The sequence below is a fragment of the Fundulus heteroclitus genome, chromosome 9 (genome assembly GCF_011125445.2).
Source record: "Fundulus heteroclitus isolate FHET01 chromosome 9, MU-UCD_Fhet_4.1, whole genome shotgun sequence".
NCBI lineage: Eukaryota > Metazoa > Chordata > Actinopteri > Cyprinodontiformes > Fundulidae > Fundulus > Fundulus heteroclitus.
The window spans coordinates 4,748,176-4,761,581 of NC_046369.1; the positions used below are offsets into that span (position 1 = coordinate 4,748,176).

General features: G+C 39.3%; 1 protein-coding gene across 1 annotated transcript in view; it reads left to right on the forward strand.

Moving 5' to 3' along the window:
• LOC105936920 (collagen alpha-1(XXIV) chain) overlaps nt 1-13,406 on the forward strand; it is a 42,649-nt gene that overhangs the window by 21,291 nt on the left and 7,952 nt on the right. Inside the window, exons 17-24 of the mRNA XM_036140883.1 lie at nt 1,300-1,353; nt 1,503-1,556; nt 3,049-3,102; nt 3,788-3,895; nt 8,120-8,227; nt 9,425-9,532; nt 12,349-12,402; nt 12,508-12,570. Coding sequence (XP_035996776.1) covers nt 1,300-1,353; nt 1,503-1,556; nt 3,049-3,102; nt 3,788-3,895; nt 8,120-8,227; nt 9,425-9,532; nt 12,349-12,402; nt 12,508-12,570 — 603 coding nt within the window. The remainder of the gene's footprint in view (nt 1-1,299; nt 1,354-1,502; nt 1,557-3,048; nt 3,103-3,787; nt 3,896-8,119; nt 8,228-9,424; nt 9,533-12,348; nt 12,403-12,507; nt 12,571-13,406) is intronic.

Below are 13,406 nucleotides of genomic sequence, written 5' to 3' on the forward strand. Positions count from 1 at the left end.
AAAAATATTTCATGCTATGTGTCAGAGTACAACAGCAGTAAAGTAGCTTACAGCAGTTTTCTTTATCTTTAGTTATTAATTAAACTTGTAAATCCAGTAACGAACTGTCACTAACGTTAATTTTAAACTTATTTCAATCACAGATATTTTCTTTATATTCTTTGTGCTGCCTTCCACTGCACATTGTCTTAATCAATCAATAAACCAACCAACCAATCAATCAATCAATCAATAAACCTATCAATCAATCAATCCATCAATCAATCAATCAATCAATCAATCCCCCCTCTGGGTTGGGGGTCAGTCTCTGCCTCAAGTGGACGAGTTTAATGATCTTGGTGTCTTGTTTATCAGTGATGGTGTAATTCCTGCAGGTATCAACAGACACAAGTGGCTTTCTCAACTGAATTAATTGAATCCATCTTGTTATAGATTCAAACACACCGTGAAAACTAAGATCACAGACAATACAACAATTAGCTTGACTAAAATAAAGATAATTAGCAAATAAAACTACTTCTACAACATAAACCCATACAAAATACCTCGTTAGCGGAGTACCAAGTAAGGAAATTAGGAAAAGACTTCTTTTCTTCTTGGTTTTGCTTCTTTTCTTAAACAGTTACAGGTAGGATCGACGTAATGCGGGTGCTGCTCTGGTCTGTTGCCATGAACAAAGAGCCGACCCAAAAAACAAAGTTCTCGATTTACCCGTCCATCTATATGCTGATCCTCAAAAAGGGTCAAAAGGTATGGATCGTGGCCGAAAGAGCGAGACCCTGGACACAAGTGGCCAGAATGGGCTTCCCTTGGAGGGTGGTGGGGCTCAGCCTACGGGGTGAGATCTCTGTTATCCGGGTGGAACTCAACATAGAGCTGCTCATCCTCCACATTGAAAGGAGTCAGTTAAGGCAGTTCGCACATCGGATCGGGATACTCCCTTTGGAGCTTTTCTGAGCATGCCCCTCAGAGGGGGACACCTTAGGATCTCCCAAAATGAGCTGGAGGATGTCTCTGGGGAAAAGGGTGGCTTGAGTTTGTGGCTTGCAGTAACATGTCTGTGATCGGACATTTGATATACAAGGACAAATGATTTTTCGACATGTTCTCACACATTTGTACTAGAATTTTGTAATCATTTCTGAAGAATGACCACAGTTGCCTTATCATGCTTTTGGATAAAGAAAATAAAAAAAAAACACCTTGACTAAGAAACTACCATTGTTTTGTCTTCTGATCTTGTGGCAGCTGGTTTTAAACATGAAGCAACATTGTCATATTTTAAACTCTATGTTTCAGGGTCATGTTGGTATTTTAGGACCTCGCGGGAGAATCGGACCACCAGGTCCACCGGTAAGTATACAGACTCAGTGGTAAACCTCTAAGGAATCAGCGGTGTAATCATGCTTTTATTGCACTAATTTCGATAATAGAGCATCAAATAAACATAATGTGAATACAGATAAACTGTTTCATTGTGTTTGTGTTCTTGCACGGTGAAGGGAGTCCCTGGTCGGCCTGGAGAAGTAGGCGTTAAAGGAGAAAAAGGACCTCCAGTGAGTAATTAAACATATTTACCTGCAGATTATCTTAAAAGTCAAACATTGACATGTTCGGAGTTACACAACGGTGGTAAGGGAGCAACTTGAGAAGCTTGTTATCGTGAAGTACAGTTTGACTTCTAAAAGATTTTTGTAATTTTAACCGGGTTTTTTTTCACCAGTTTTTACAAAGCTATTCCCTGCTAAAACAGATTTTAGACAGATTATAGCTCAGGGGTATGCAATCTTTACAATGATGTTATGTATAGAATTTGGTGTAAAAACAACAACAACATTGTTTCCAACCTAATAATGAGAAAATATTACTGTAGCTTTCCACATCATTCTGTTGTAGAAATTCTATGCAATTATTCAATTTAAAAAAAAACTGAAAAACTGCTTAAACTGCTTAAACTGCTTGCATCTGTAATTATATTTCTATTTAAATCATAAACATTTTGACATAGCACGAGATGTTCAATCGTTTTTTTTGACAAGATCCATTAAAAAATGATTAACAGCTGCATTCATTTGCATCCAATTTACTGTTATGTCTTCAACGGCTAAATCATTCAGTCATTTACAGTAAAAACAGAAGAATCCAGCAGTCTTTCCATCATGGACAATTTATCATCTATATTGGGAGCAGAGAAGGGTGTCCCCCATTTCCAGGGACAGTCCCCGTTTTCTACAACCTGTCCCCAGCAACTCCACAGGAGCTAATAAGTGACCTAGTCACGCTGCTGTTAGCGTTACAGAGAGAAACTAGTAGAAGAGCCAAGCATGCGAGATGCCCTCCGCCGCAAATAAACCAAGAAAATACCTTTTTTTTCTCTGTTAAAACTGCCATTATCCTCATACAGGTTACATACAGCCTTTTTATAGATGTTGGTTTTTGATAAATCTCACTTCACTCCAAATGTGAGGCCGTTTAGGAGACAAGCACTCTAGTTTTAACAGATATTACGGCAGTTTACTTGTTATTTTCTCCTCCTGGCTTTGGTTCGGTCTGACTTTTTGCAGTAGCTTTAGAAGCAACATCTGCAGGCATCTGTTAGAAATGCTCGTAATTTAATCTGACATGAAAAGATGGAGACTTTTTCTGGTCGGCTGTTTATGCCTGTTTCACATTAACAGCTTTGGTTGAACCATTCCATGGTGCAAACCTCTTCAGCTATAAATAGCTTTCAGGGATTTTTTTTTTTTTGGGTGTTTGGCCCCTCTGAATTGGACTTCCACGTAATAATGTATCGTGATATTGCTGTGCCATGTGTTGGCATTCAAGCCTCAGATATGTTTATTTGATTTGACCGAATATCATTTGAGAATATGAACCATTTACAGGGGTTTGTTAAACGTTTTACCGTCCAGGACGTTTGAAATATACAAACATTGCACAAAGTGAGTTGGTTTGAAGACGTGTAATCTACATTGACTTTGAGAAGAATCATGAATGTTTTATGAAAATTCATGTGTGCCTTATATCTCCTTTTTATTCACGTTTTAGGGCACAGCTGGAAAGAAAGGAGCGAGGGGTCTGAATGGAGCCCCTGGTGCTGAAGTGAGTGTCACAATATATCAAACTGTTGCCTGTCTTGGACAGAAAATGCTGCCAGCTTTGCCTGTGGAAAAAAAAAAAAACACATGGAGTCAGTTTGCCAAATAAAACTAACCGTAACTTAAAAATATTGGACTGCTGTCCATCAGTGTTCCTGCATTTTACTCTGCGCTGAACACCGATCGAAAGTAGCAACTCTTCTCAGGAAAATATGGCTTGAGTGAGGAATATTTTTCATTGAAACACTTTTATTTAAAAGGCGTTAGTTGAAAGTAAGGAAACCAAGGATTAGGAAATAATTACCACTCGGTAGTACACTTCTACAATGTTATATGGAGTTCCTAGACCCATTCCCTTTGCAGCAAGACTTTTTGCTATAAATAAATCTCAAATTTGAATGTTATTTAGGTTTTTGAGTTTACCTTTGTATTTTTAAAGAGAGCTTGTAAAACAAAAATTTACAAGGTTTATTTTAACACTTAGACTCCAGACACTTGTGTGTGTCACGGTGCCACAGCAATAACCCAGCCGTTGAAATGCTGATGGAGTTAGAAACCCATCAGCAATCAACAACCCAAAGTAATTTCCCTCTGGGATTATTTAAGTATGTCTGATTCTGATAAAGTGTTGGTACGTCCAAATGTCCTTCAATCTGAAACTTACTTTGAGAGATGTTTTCATTCTCCAGGGCCGAGCTGGTCCACCAGGACTCTGGGGGCTGAGGGGTTATCCAGGGCCTGATGGCCCTCCAGGACTGACTGGCTTAGTAGGTCTGCCAGGAAAACAAGGACGACAGGTAACAGTGGCCTTTTTACTACAAGCATTCTTATCTTCATGGTGCCTTTCAGGGTGGAAAGCTTTTAAGTGGGCCCTGGAGTTAGATGGAGGTCTCAGAATAGTCATTACTGAACATATATACTGATTAAGAACCCAGCATATTATGTTGTTGTCCAAACTTCAAATTGGTTACCTATTTGACCATGTAAGTGTTGTTTTTAGATGGTGTGGTGTGATCAGAAGATCGTGGCTTGTTTCATTGTTATTAAAGCTTTCCAGGGTGTTTAGAGAATGTTTAGAGAAATTCCTGTCTGGATAACCTGTACTTTACCACTTGATTTACTTAGTTAATATTTATATCATTCATACCTAAGCAAAATGAAGCTGGAGAAGATACACGAACACAAAAATAATCATCTAAACGTATACAAATGTTGGAAGATAACATCTGACCATTATGTTGTCACAGTTTTCTAATCTTACGTTACTGCATCTTTATACATGTAAGATTGTCACTTTGGTACTTTACAGGTATTACACAATTAGCAAAGCATCAGAAAAAGAAAAGTATCAGAAAAAGGATGACTAAAAACTCTTTAGATTGGCCAGTCACCAATAACAGTGTGTGTGTGTGTGTGTGTGTGTGGAGGGGGGGGGGGCAGATAAACACTTTCCTTATTTAGAGTGAGCTTTATTTGAGAAGAAGAGAAATTTGTTAAAAAAGTTTCATGTAAAGACTTCCTGCCGCTAGGCTCAACATCCTTCTGGATTCACATTGATTCTTCACTTTTTAGAGTGACACCACATATGCAGTCATACAAATTTAGCTCTGCATGTACCTGTATGCGCGGAATTCGCGCAGAGTCCGCACATACTCAAAGTTGACTCTGTCTGTGCAAGTATATGTGGGCCTTAAGTCTACAGTTCTCTCTGCTCTCCCAGATCTCCCTACTGCAGCTTTAAGTAGTAGTAGTAGTTGGATGAGTACTGAAGTGAATGAGGAAGATGGAGCACAGTTGAATGAGGAGGAGGAAGATGGAGCACAGTTGGCTGGGCTCTGTGCTCCTCTGGTTTTTGCCTTTAACGTCTGGCAAATTCATTCACTCTGACAGCCTTTTTACTGACACATTTAAGATTAACAAGCAGCAAATGTATACATTTTTCATTAATCCAGAAGCCATAAGTTGGAGGGACAAAACAACATTATAAAGTGAAATGCTGCCGTGGAGCAAACAAACAGTGTCGGCGCTCATACCTGCTATTCATCGTTTTGGTGTGGCTTCCCCTGCTGCTAATATTTGGATCACTAGTCCTAAGGTTTCCACAAAACGAGCCCGACAGTCGTCTGTACCATACGCCATACCTGAAGAACTTGGGATACGGACGTTTTGCCATTTACTATTCAATCCTGAAGTTTTGAAGTGCGCGTAATAGATTTAACACTCACCAAGATACACGGCTAAGCTGGTACGTAATCTGCTGCAGCAAGTGGACACGATGATGACTGGTGGAAATTCAGAAAGCGACAGCAGTGGATCGCGGTGCGGACAAACAGCTCCTGGACGCCTACACCAAATGGGAACTGCGCCTGTAGGTGGCCCGGCGGACCACTGGAGTAACCTGACCCAGAACTACATCTTTCCTACTGTGGATTCTGCTATTAAAGGAGGCGAGAAGGCCAAATTGGAGCAGGACTTAAAATGCGCACAACTTTTAATAACCACACTTTTTTGTATTCTTTCAAATGAATGGTAAACAGGACCACATCTATGCAAGCGAGCTTTGCTTAAAAGTAGACTTTTATGCACCCAAATCTGTTTTTAATAAATTCATTAAACGTGGCTAATAATTCCCTAATTGACAAGCATTGAAAAAAGCATGGAAAAAAAGAGTGATACAAATCCTGTAAAAATTAAACTAACAAGTCTTTTCATCCTAAAATAACTCGCAAACTGCTCCTTTGTGGTAACGAAGCAAATGTGCAAAACTTGTCTTGGATGTACAATGATTTACAGTCTCTTTCCAATCTGACTGCTATATTTATTTGCATTTTTGTGGTTTTATTTTTTTAATAATTGTGTACCATTATTTAACAAAGACAATTTTGGCCTGCATGAATAAAGTTTGGACACCACTGATTTATACTGTGGGGTCGTTTTGGAGAGTCAGGTTCTTCAGTGTGGCTTTTATTTATTTACTGAGAACATCTCTTGTTTTTTGGTAGTATGTCTCACAGAGTAATGCATATATTGCATTTAGTTAGACCCTTTCAAACATGTAAGCTACTGTATTCTAAGCTATAACTGTCATGTTTTTATATGTTCTCTACCTGGAATCCAGATTTTACACACTCCATGCAGGATATTTTACTTTATAAATGTCACTGATCACATTTCAGAAAATTCTACACCGTTGAGTCGGATGTGATGCCAAAAACCCGTGTTGATGGAACGCAGGAGCCAAATCTGCGCAGACGTTTAGTAGTTTCTCTAGTGAAGAGGTTGTCAAAGATGTCATCACATGTAATTTGAGTTGTAATGGGACACTGACTTCCCATAGTTGTACCACAACAGTGTAAATTTATCAGCCAACCACACAGGATCCTCTGTGGAGCAATTTCTATTTTTACCAAACCTTTGCGTATATTAAAAACCAGACGTGCGCTAAATTCAAGACAGCCCATAATGTCTCTTGCCTCTATGCTCAAGAAGACCTTGCAGTTTAGCATGTGTTTTAATGGGCACGGTGGGAACTGTGGGGATTTTTTTTTTGCTTTAATGCAGCACTAAATACTTACAGGATGGCCCCCCCACCCCATGTTTTGGATTCTGACCAACTCCGACCTCCAGCAGGACATCAGTCATTTTAGTCCCCCCACAACATTTCCCATAGCTCCAGTCTGCGTTATGCACATGTGTGAGATAAGTGCTAGTCGGTCCTAATTAAATCGTATGAAGTCAGCAGTTTCCACTGCTTTTATGGTTTCATGTAATTTCCATCTGGTTCTCAACTTCTCAACTCTTCCAAAATTGATAGACGAATAAAGGCCTTATCTGAGATGACAGTGACCTAAGTCTTTGTCTAAAATCAGTCTTTCCGTTCTCCAAGGTGCACATAGAGCAGGAAACCACTGTAAGCTACAAAGAGAGAAGGCAACTTAAGGAACAACTGAATTGTTTTAAAATGTTGAAAAACTAAGGAAAATAATTGATAGCAGTAAACATTAAGCTTTGCTAACTTTTAGCACGGCCACATGTATGGTAAAGCAGAATTGGGTGGTAAGTGATTGGCCGCTGGTGAGGTTTTCATGGCAACTGCTGGTGTTATTTGTTACAAGAAATTTAGCTATTCAGAAAAGAAGGAATAAGCTTGTTGAAGACATGGATGGAAATCATTTTTGTGTTCAAAACATTTAAAATGACATTACTTTGTGTTTTTGTGGCTTCAAGTATGCAAGTGTTGTTTATCATAAATATATGACGTTGATTTCCATTAACTTGAAACTAATTGAAACATTTATTATGGCTGACCCCAGGAAATATTGATCAGGACGTAATAATGTTGCAGTTGATCACAGCAATGATCATCTGTGACATTAATTCTTGTTATTAAACTGAATGCAAAAGTTTGTTTTTACCCTGCCAACTGTTTCTCTGACATATAGTTTATTCCATTTGATTTATTATCACATTTTCTTGCATGCAAAATTTATAGAAAGCCAGACCAAATTGCTTTAAATTCCAAAGTACCAGAGGTTTTGCTCCAGTGCTGATTGTTTGGGGAAAAAATCCCATCTGTGGGAAACTGGTAATAATTTAAACACTGGGAAAGAAGTGAGAAAGCCAATATTATTGATTTCAAAATGCCATTCCAAATATGATTCCTGAGTTATAGTCAGATGTTCCTCTTAAAGTTTTACGTGTGTACCTCAAGAGTCCTCAATCTTGGCAAGACCTGTTGCTAGCTTAAAATAAGCAAATACTTCCAATTTTTTTCAACTTTTGCACCATATGCGTTTTTGGCACAATTGTGGACAGCTGCGATCTGGTATAAAAACCGGCCCCAATGGCTCACATCTGGGCATGAATGCTTCTGCATCTGTTTTGTACAAAAAGAAATCAAAAGAAACAATAAAAAGCTAATTATTTAATGTACATTTATGGAAAATTATCAGTCTTACAAAGTGAAATAGCAATACGTGAACCATCTCTGTTTTCTGATCGTGCCTCTTTTATATTGACAGGGTCAGCGAGGCTCGTTGGGACCAGAGGGGCCTGCTGGACGTCCAGGTCCTAGGGGAGAGATGGGACTTCCTGGAGCACCTGGAGAAAGAGGACCATTTGGTCAGAAGGTACAACAAAAATTACAGAAAAAAGGGGGGAAAAAAAACTATTTATCTGAAGTTGATGTTTTATGTTAAAAGAGCGTAGTCACGTACCAAGACTTTGTGAATTTTTTACACTAGTAGCTCACTCTGGTTGCATACAAAGGTTTTACGGTTCAATTATTGCTCCCTGTTGGTTTATTATATTTTGTTTCTGTGTTTTACACTCTGTTTTTTTCTTTATTTGTTCTTAAAAAAAAGCACTTTTGTGTACTTTTCGGACCATAAGGCACATCGGATTATAAGGCGCAATAAATATTCTTCCTAAGTGTGTAATATCACTCCCCTCCGCGTACACCGCTCTCTCCTGAGAGGGACAGCTATCTGTCTCTGTCAGGACAGAGTAGTTGGACTACACTGCCCTGTTTCTAACATAAGGCCAAAATAAATATAACTTTTATATTGAATTAACTTACTTCGTTAATTGTTGCTAGCGTGTAGCGGGCTGCCTTACATAAATGCACTTCTACTTTCGACATTACAGTCAGGCAGTCTTGTAGACAGCTCAGGTGTCTTATCAGGTAGTGACACAGTGTACCATAATGCTTCAAATATCCATTGAGCGGAGCGGCTCCGCTGCTAACCAAAGTCGTGCTTACACATTTTAACAGATTTTTGAGCGCATTGTACCACATAAAATCAGTCAGTAAGCACAACTATAAATGCTTGCTGTGTATTATGGGGCGATGTGGCACAGAGGTTAGGGAGTCTGTCTTGCAATTGGCGGGTTGCCGGTTCAATTCCCTGCTCTGTCTGTGTCTGTCGTTGTGTCCTTGGGCAAGACACTTCACCCGCATTGCCTGCTGGCGGTGGTCAGAGGGCCCGGTGGCGCCGGTGCATGGCAGCCTCACCTCTCTCAGCCTGCCCCAGGGCAGCTGTGGCTACTAACATAGCTCACCACCGTCAGGGTGTGAATGTGTGTGTGAATGGGTGAATGACTGAACTGTAGTGTAAAGCGCTTTGGAGGTCGTCAAGACTAGTTAAAGCGCTATACAAGTACAAGCCATTTACCATTTACCATATTGTTTTATTCAAAGATGATTATATATATTTTTTGTGTTTTTTTTATTTCTGGTCAAAATACGTGACAAGGCTCCTTTAAATGAAGTATTTTTGGGCAGATCTACCACCGTTTTGATTATATTTCTCTTCATGGTGATTTAGGGAGAACTCGGTCTACCTGGAGATAGGGGGACGCCTGGAATCAAAGGGATGAAAGGGGCAGCTGGTGATCAAGGCAAGAAAGGGGATCCAGGACCTAAAGGACAACCAGTGAGTGAAACTCCAAAAACACAATAATCAATGCTGTATACAGAACCATTGATTCCACAAGGGAGCAATGGTGAAATGCCAATATTTTTTTCAAGGATACTGTTAACGTTGGAAATTTCAATGTGAAAATGTGCCTTTGAGTTTAAGTTTTGTGCCAAGTGGGTGTTTTGTTACCTTTTCCCCTCATATGTATTTATATTTCTCTGACAGCTATTCAGATGTCAAGAATGTGTGTTATTTGAAGATGCGGATGATCGATTCAAATGTGGAATTGTATTGTGGAATTGTCATTGTATTGGTAAAATGGGTTTACACTTTAAAGATAAAGATACAATGCATCACAAGGCAGAAACGCTGTGGAAGACAGGAATTACTCAATAAAAAAATATTAAATTATTCAATAATTGGTACAAGGTAAAATGACTAAGAAATGGTGTTAAAATGGTTAACAAATGGTTGATAAGAAACACAACACACTGAAAAATGGAAGCAAGAAAGGTCCAGTGTGGAAGCATTAATGACAAGCTACCTGAAGTGAGTTTTGATTTGCAGGTAAGAACAAATGAGACAGAAAAGAGAAGCAAGTTCAGTAAAGTAAAACATGTTGAGAAATCTGTGCACAGGATACGGTTCCCTGGAGTACAGGACAGAAAGATGCAAAATGCAAGTTAAAAACAAAGCAGATTCTCAAAAAAAAAAAAAAAAAAACACAAGGAAACTGATCTGTAGAAAAAGACAACAGCAAAACCCAGCAATCATACCATCACAATTTAGCTAAACTGATACCATCCTTGGAATGTTCTTGTCGAGCTGGATTATAAGACTGCTTATTTCCTTAAACCTCTCTCCAAATATAGCTTAAGGGCACATGTAACGGATATGTGTTCAGTTGAAATGTCTGTGCCTGATGGTTTTCCAGCCTGGGTAGAGCAACAAATTATTGGGGGCGAGACGTGAAATGGAAACATTCCATCTAGAAAAGTTATGTAAGAGCAGCATGCTCCCCTGAAAAAAAGAGGTGCTCCACTTTACTTATGTAACGCCTCCAAAAGAGAGAGAGAGAGAGAAAAGAACAACATTCAATTCCCCATCTCCCGTCGGTCCACTCGTTATCTCCAATAACATTTATGAAACAGAGGAGAGACTTTCACCCCTGGGTCAGATTGCTTTACACCTGTCAGCGAATGCGGCTTTCCTGCCAAAGACGCTGGTCTGCAAGCGGAGCTGTCCTAAGGATGTGAAAGACTCGCTGTACCAACACGCCGTTTGAAACACCTGGAAAGCAGACAATGCTCAGACACGGAAAAGGATGCAGACATTCCTCCTGAGAGTGAGTGTGTCTTGAATGGTATGTTGGTGGATGTTGGGGCTACTCCAGACCCAGTCACAAAGGCAGTATCAGTTCAAGAGATTTCAAAAACGTTTTTTTCAGAGCTGGTATACGGCTGTGTCTCTTATTCGCAGGGGGTTGTACGTACAGAAACACTTTGAAATGTCACATAGAGACACAAACTGATGAACATAATGCATGTTCTCATTTCATATGCCGGTTTAGTCTCACGGCTTCACAGAAGCTGCTTTACTCAAAGTTTCTTGTACTATTTTGATTTCCGTTGTCTCTGCAGCATCCACTGTAGTGGTTCTCTGGTATGTTAAACCTACTTCTGACACTGGGATCAGAGTATTTTAATTAACCCAGGACCTATTCTCTTTCTTTTTTTATATATTTTCCCCCGAAGTCAAATAATCAGGCAGTTTCGATGCATCTTATCACTTCTATGCATGATATTTAGCTCTACTGTTCTTTTAAGCTTACTGATTAACTGACTGTTTAATGTTGTCTTTGATAAAAAGTAGCTCTGTGACAACTACTAGCAGTTGAATTTTAATAAGACTGAAATCTTAATTGTGGCCGCTGAGAACTTTTATTTTGGTGTTTTAGCCTGCTCTGTCAAACCAAATGTCAGACACCTGGGTATTGTTTTTGATTGTGCCATGCCATTGAAGAGCCATTTCATGGACTAATCAGGGACAGTCTTTTTCAGCTAAGAACTATTTCTAAGCTTCAAAACTCTGGTGTCAAAATGCATGTCAGAGATGATTATTTCTTGATTACTGTAACAGCATTTTTATGAGTTTGAAAAAGGAAGATTTCGACTCCAGTCAGTTCCAAAATGCTGCTGCAAGACATTTAACCAACCACCAGTCCATTGACTGTTTTAATCTCTTTACAATGGCTTCCTATACATTTTAAGATGAATTTTAAAATGTTAGTCTTTACTATTAGAGCCCTGTGTGGTCAAGCCACAACCTATATACCTTCCAGAGCGCCACACTTCTTCTTGCAGTCGAAGAACTTCCTGTCAAAGGCTGTTAGTGGTTCCACGAACACATTTTTAGACCAAGGGGGCATCTTCCACTGTCTTGATTCTGTTGATTCTTTTACGAGGTAGATAAAGACTCATTCTGTGCTCGGCCCTCTGCTGTTCAGTCTGTATGTGCTTCGCCTTGGAAAGATTATTGGTAGCTTTGAAGAAATATATCATTGTTATGCTGATGATATCCAATTCTATTTATCTTTTAGTCTTCATAGGCCAGACAAAAGGTGCTAAATAAATAAAGTTTACTTACTATTATTTAGAATGGCTATTAACTAGTTCTATGCTGCATGATGTTACACGTGTACTGTTTTTATCTTGTTTTTTCATGCTTTATCTTCTGTATTTTTATGCTTGTTCTTATTGTAAAGCTTGTTGTGGTTTGTGACCAGTGAAATCTGCTATATAAATGAAATAGTAATAACTATGTGTCTGTAGGGAGAGTCTGGAGACTTGGGAATGGTTGGTTTACAAGGCTTTCCTGGGCCAAAAGTAAGGAACATCTCAGTTGTCAAATAATGATTTAACATATTAAAAAAAAATCTAAAAAAATATATTAACATCATAACATCAACATTTATATTTTCCTGGAAACAGGGCCCAAATGGTGACTTGGGAATGAGAGGCATCCCTGGCCCGAAAGGACCTGTAGGTTCTTTGGTAAGTTTAAATGTCATGTAGATAGTGATTTACTGTCATTTTATATATGATATCAAGCCAAGTTGGTAAGTAGGGGTGTCTTCATTAATACATTTTCAAAGGATCAGTGTCATTCCCTTATTGGTTTACAGTATGTCAGCCACACCCCAGTGAGACATGCTTAGAGTTGTCTCTAGCCGTGTTTTTGTGTTGTAGACGAGATTATGTTTCCCCCCACCCCTCCCAACCAGAGACACCTCTTCTTCTTGCTATTAATCTAATGGATGTTTTTGAAAGAACACATTGTCAGCAGTAACAAGACACAAGCTTTTTTTTTTTTGCACGCTGTATTGCTGTCTGAGTTGAGTCGGACATACACATTGGCTGGTCACCAGATGCACGGTGCGCCAAGGTTTTAAAAATGATGGTTTCACATATTATTGAGACCAGGTATCAGCAAATTTTATAGTACTTGCATCGGTTTTACTGTCAGGTTTGGTGTTGTAGTTACAGGACTTAACCGCAGACACGAGCTAGGGAGCAGCGTGTTGAGTAGTGACAGCTTATTAAATCCAAGACAACATAACTTACAGGCAGGGTAGGTGAAGACGATAACCATAAAAAAAAAAATACAGATGCTAACAAGACTTAGAGGTAGCATGACAGACGATCCGACAAAGGGGGAGAGGAGACTGGCAGTTTGAATAGGGGAGAGAACAGAATGATCTGTAGGTGGGAGGAATCAGCACAGGAGACAGAAATGAGAATGATTGAGCTGAAGGAGAGGGAAGGCAATGAGGTGGCAGGAGACAGGAAGGATAGAACATAGAAACCACAACGAATAACCAGAGTATGAC